Source organism: Euprymna scolopes, chromosome 1, assembly GCF_053919585.1.
Source record: "Euprymna scolopes isolate OS-2025 chromosome 1, ASM5391958v1, whole genome shotgun sequence".
Taxonomy (NCBI): Eukaryota; Metazoa; Mollusca; class Cephalopoda; order Sepiida; family Sepiolidae; genus Euprymna; species Euprymna scolopes.
Window position 1 is genome coordinate 201,626,471 of NC_136482.1, and position 5,931 is coordinate 201,632,401.

Genomic DNA, 5,931 nt, shown 5'->3' on the forward strand with positions numbered 1-5,931 from the left:
AGGCAGACATCTAATATAAATCTTATATATATATATATATATATATATATATATATATCAGACATAAAAGCAAATAATTTTTTCATTGGAACAAGAAAAATATAAACTATGATGATACTTAATTTTACATCCATAAAAATTGGAAAGAAAATGTAAATTTTTCTTAATTCATTCTAATTATTTTAACGCATAACTATAGTGAAACTATAGAGAAACAAATTGTATTAAGTCACAAGTATTTTGACTGGTAAAATGAACTCTAAATTAGAAACTGGAGAGAAACCATATTCTTGTGAAGTATGTGGCTCTTCTTTCACACGGAAACGAAATATGTTAAGACATATGCAAACACATACTGGAGAGAAACCATATTCTTGTGAAGTATGTGGCTCTTCTTTTACACATAAATTCCATATGTTGAATCATGTGCGAATCCATACTGGAGAAAAACCATATTCTTGTAAAGTCTGTGGATTTTCTTTTGCATATAAACAAAATATGTTGCCGCATTTGCGAACACATACTGGAGAGAAACCACATTCTTGTGAAATATGTGGCTCATCATTTGCAGAAAAACATCATTTGCAGCAACATATGCGAACACATACTGGGGAGAAACCGTATTCTTGTGAAATATGTGGATCTTCTTTTACATATAAACATCACATGTTTCGACATATGAGAACACATACTGGAGAGAAACCATATACTTGTGAAGTATGTGGCTCTTCTTTTACACAGAAAATATCTATGTTGAAACATATGCGAACACATACTGGAGAGAAACCATATTCTTGTGAAATCTGTTATTCTTCTTTTCCACATAAACAGCATTTGTTGCGACATATGAGAACACATACCGGAGAGAAACCATATTCTTGTGAAGTTTGTGGCTCTTCTTTTACACAGAAAATGTCAATGTTGCAACACATGCGAACACATACTGGAGAGAAGCCATATTCGTGTGAAGTATGTGGCCATTCTTTTACACAAAAAATATCTTTGTTGCGACATATGAGAACACATACTGGAGAGAAACCATATTCTTGTGAAATATGTAGCCATTCTTTTGCATGCAAGCAAAATATAGTGCAACATATGCGATCGCATACAGGAGAGAAACCATATTCTTGTGATGTATGTTGTTCTTCTTTTACACAGAAACAAAATTTGGTCACTCATATGCGAATACATACTGGAGAGAAACCATATTCTTGTGAAGTATGTGGTTGTTCGTTTACACAGAAACAACAGTTGTTACGACATCTGCGAACGCATAGTAGTGAGAAACCATATTCCTGTTAAGTCTGTGTTTTTTACACATAACGTATTTTGCTACATATGCAAACATACTTGAGAATCACTGTATCATTGTGAAGTATGTGACTGTTCTTTTATATGGAAACAAAATTTGATCCTTCATATGCAAACAGATATTGATAGAAACCATATTCTTCTAAAGTATGTTGTCCTTTTACACATAAACATGTTGCAATATATGTAAAGGCATTTGAGAACTATGGCTGAAGTAAAATGAAACAGTGAAAGTAACCATATTATAGTGATTATGTAGTACCTCTTTACGGATGTTACAATATATACAAACCCATATTAAAAAGAATGTCACAACATATGCGAACTAAGAATTCATCTGTCTTTATTTTTAAAGATATTCAATATGTTGGATGCAGACCCCTATTATAAACATTATAATGCTTTAAATATTTGATTCACTACAATTTAACAGCATATATTGCAACATAGTCAAATACATACTTTTCAGTGTGTGCATGCCTTATACATATACAAATACATATTCCTCTGAAGTGTTTGCTTATTTTACACAGAGATAAGTTAGCATCATTCTTGGGAAATATGCGGCGCTTTTTTTTCAAAGAAATACAGTTTGTCACCGAATATTATTTTCTAGAGAAACATTTTACTAATTATATTTATTAATTTACTCGTACGTTTAAAATGTTGGAGCTTATATAAAAAGATACTAGGTTGAAACTAAACTGTTGTGAAGTGTTTCTCTTTTACAACAAAAATCCACATTAGAAAAATATAATATTGTCATGTATGTGTTTTATCTATCAAATAGAAACCAAGTTTGTTACAACACATGAGGACACACACTGAAATAATTGGAAAATACAATAAAAATTCCCACAATAGACCTACTCCAACAACAACAACCAACTTCACCATCAGAACCCATCCAACTGTCCCAGCACTCCTGGAACTCCTGTGCCACTGGAGTCTCTGGCTGACATAACATCTGCCTTCACAAACTCTCTGCTGGAAACCCCACAAACACCAACACAGGAATCTACATCACCTAACAGGATACCATCACCTACATCACCACCAAATCGCCTGGACCACCACCACCATCAGTTGTACTCCCAGAAGCAGATGATGGACAGTTAGATTTGGAGGAGGAGCTCAGCAACACAAGTGAGAAGCTGAGGTGTATGAGAATGAAGGACAGACCACGTTTGTCCAAGATCCAAGCTGCTGGAAGAGCAAAGACTGTTATAGCCAAAGTTAACATCGCCCTCAAGAGACTAATTCCAACAACAGTAACGCTCACAGAACTCAATCATATCACATATGCAGCTGGACTCTACATTGACAGAAAAATTAACCCTCAAACATCCAATCACAATCATCGAATAGGGCCCAGAGTCCCTAAACAAACTTTCCCAGAGAATTAAAAACTAGGAGAACAAGATCAACTCCCAGATTCAGAACAGGCAATTTAAAACGAACCAGGCGGCTCAGAGCTGGGAAGAAGACGCACACAGAAAATATGCAGCCTAATGAAAACATCGACATCAGGGATCTAGAAGAGTATGAGCCTTATAAGTACCTTGGCATTGAGGAAAACGAGAACATACAGCATGCCAAGATGAGGGAGAAGATTAGTAAAGAATATGTACGCCGGGTGAGGAAAATATGCAAAACCCAACTCACCAATAAAAATAAAATTATTGCCATCAACCAGCTTGCTATGCCAGTAATAACATACAGCTTTAGTATCATCGACTGGCCACAAAAATACATCAACTGGCTAGATGTAAAGACACAGAAGCTACTACGCTTCATAAAATAATATATAGAAATCAGTGTCTACCAAGGCTGTATTTGCCCAGGGGAGAAGGAGGTCTGGGACTCTCAGAGATCAATCATCAACATAGGGCAACTATTGTGAGCACCGGTCAGTATCTGAGAAGCTCCCAGAATGACACCCTCTCAATAGTATACGAGCATCAAGAGACAAGAGCCAGCAGAACAACATCAGTCACCCAGCTGGCCAAGCATTTTGGTCAGGGCTGTCTCTCAGATGAGGACGAAACACCAAACAAGTGTGCCATAGAAATAGCAAGAAAGAGCCAGAAGAAATATACCGAGACCTTTCAACAAATGAATCTTAAAGAATGGGAGCAACATCAGCGTTCAAAGTATTTTTTGAGGGAACTCTCTCAGGAATACATAGATAAAGAAGGTTCCTTGGACTGGCTCAAAAGAGGATCCCTCCACCACGATCAGGAAAGGGTCATAATGGCTGCTCAAGACCAGGGATTGATGACCAATGCATTCAAGAAGATGGCAGGGATCAGTAATGACAATAAATGCAGGTTCTGCCATACAGAATTGGAAAGTGTTGGTCATCTGATATCAAATTGCAAAGTTCTTCTAGGGGACGGCTACTATACAGTAAGACATGATGGAGTATGCAAGTACCTCCACTGGACCATCTGTAAAAAACTAAACATCCAGTGTAGCAGCAAGTCCTGGAAACATCAACCTGAAAGAAGAGTTGGAAATGACTTATATACCATACATTATGACCATGTAATCCCTACAGCCACCTACCTGGAAAATGCTGCTGTGAAACCTGACATAGTTATATGGAATAAGTCAGAGAGAGTTGCAACCTTGATTGAAGTGAGTGTTCCTAATGATGGCGGTCTGAACAGAACTGAAAGAGAGAAACAGACCAAATACCAAGGTCTTATTTATGATATGAAAAGAAACTGGAATCTTAAGGAGATATCAATCATACCAGTTATCATAGGTGCCACAGGGCTTATGAAGAAGAACCTGAAGTCCTACCTAACATATTCCTGGTGAACCAAGTGCAAAAGAGATCCAGACAATTGCACTTAAAGGAACAGCGAGGATACTAAAAAGAGCTTTCGGTTGGTTTCAATGAAAAGCGGAGGAATGTTGGCAGCTGGTTTGGCTGTCCAATACCCAGCATTAAAATCTTCAAAGGAAGAAAAATAAAAATAAAAAAAAATAATTTCCAGTAATCATAGGCGCCAGTTGATAAAAGCTTTAAATATTACATTGTGAATAATACAAGAAATGTGCAAATTGTACATAAATGTGAACTGATCTCTTAAAGTATAAGATTTTTATCTTTTTCATAGAAACAATTCGTTGATGCGTATGTAAAAACACAAGAAAAAGCGATATAAGATGTTATACAAGATCAATTGTAAATTTTACAATATTAAATTAATGAAAACACGAAAGAGTATCATGAAATAAAAATATGGAGAAATAATATAGAAACACTTTTTTGTGTTATGAATATAATGAAGTTGTTCACAATTTATAAAAATGAAAAAATTGTGGTTTTCTTTCTGTATTTCTATATGGATTTTTCTATTTTTTTCTTTTGCATATTTATAATGTTACAAAATTGAAACCCGATATTTAAAAAAATAAAATCATATAATGAAAGTAGATATTGCAAACCTATTAGCATATTAATATTGGATGGAAAACGAGTATTTTGGAGTTTTGTTTTTTAAGATTAAATTGATTTGAAAATAGTGTAATGTTAAACAGATTCTCTCTAAAACAATTAGGATACCGAATCTATCATTGGTCTCTAATTTTTTTATCAAATATAACTTTCTATTACTTTTAACGTTATTACATCAATGATAGTCAAAACAATTTTCCATTATATGTTGTTTATAAATAAACTTTCTTATTTAATTATTGGAATTCATTTTGAAGATGAGTAGTTTGTATATTTATTTTATTTGCAGACTATTATACTCATCTTTTATAGTTGTTTCACAACGTTTCAGCCAATATTCCTCTGGTCTTCCTCAGATTATTAACTGTGATGGGATAGGAATGCTTAATCTTAAACTTTTATCTTCAGTAGTTATTGCCTTCCATAGTTGTTGCCGTCTCACCACGTTTTGGCCAACTGGTAGGATTAAACGTCTCTATACAATGTACCATGGAAATAGAAACATTGAATCTCTATAGTTCCAGGTGAGTATTGTCTTAAGATAACGGTTTCAATCCTACCCAAAGCCGGCCAGGGAGTTAGTTGGCCAAAACGTGGTGAGATATCAACAACTACGGAAGGCAGTAATTACTGAAGATACAGTTGAAGATTCAGCATTCTTATCCTGTCATGGTTAGCAACTTGATGAAGGCCAGAGGAATAGTTGGCTGAAATGCTGTGAAACAACAACTATAAAAGATGAGGATAATAGTCCGCAAATAAAATAAATTTTCATTCAAAAAACAACATTTGTGATATGCTGATATTCTTTTTGTATGAGTTGTGTTTTGTATTATATAGAAAATAAATGTTTTATTTACTGTTATTTTCAAAGCTTACTTGAAGTAAAAATTGATGTTTAAATATTGATTGCTTTTCTTTAAGAATATTATTCTACATTTTTGAGAAATACTATGAAACAAAATGACACTAAACTCGTTTTACAAAAAGGTAATTAGTCCGAACTCAAGCTGTAATGGAGAAGATAATGTTTAGAAAGAGAGAAAATATTTGGTAAAATGCATCGTTAGAATTGGTAAGTTTAAAAGGAAAATTTTGCAATCTAATAGAACAAACTAATAATATTGAAGCCAAAAGATAGATTAAAA

General features: G+C 34.2%; 1 protein-coding gene across 1 annotated transcript; it reads left to right on the forward strand.

The window, feature by feature from the left end:
- Nucleotides 1-112: 112 nt before the first annotated feature.
- Nucleotides 113-5,648, forward strand: LOC145279787 (uncharacterized). Its single transcript, XM_080131116.1, has one exon. It carries the CDS (start codon nucleotides 253-255, stop codon nucleotides 1,303-1,305), a length of 1,053 nt encoding a protein of 350 aa, XP_079987242.1. The 5' UTR covers nucleotides 113-252; the 3' UTR covers nucleotides 1,306-5,648.
- The last annotated feature ends 283 nt before the right edge of the window (nucleotides 5,649-5,931 follow it).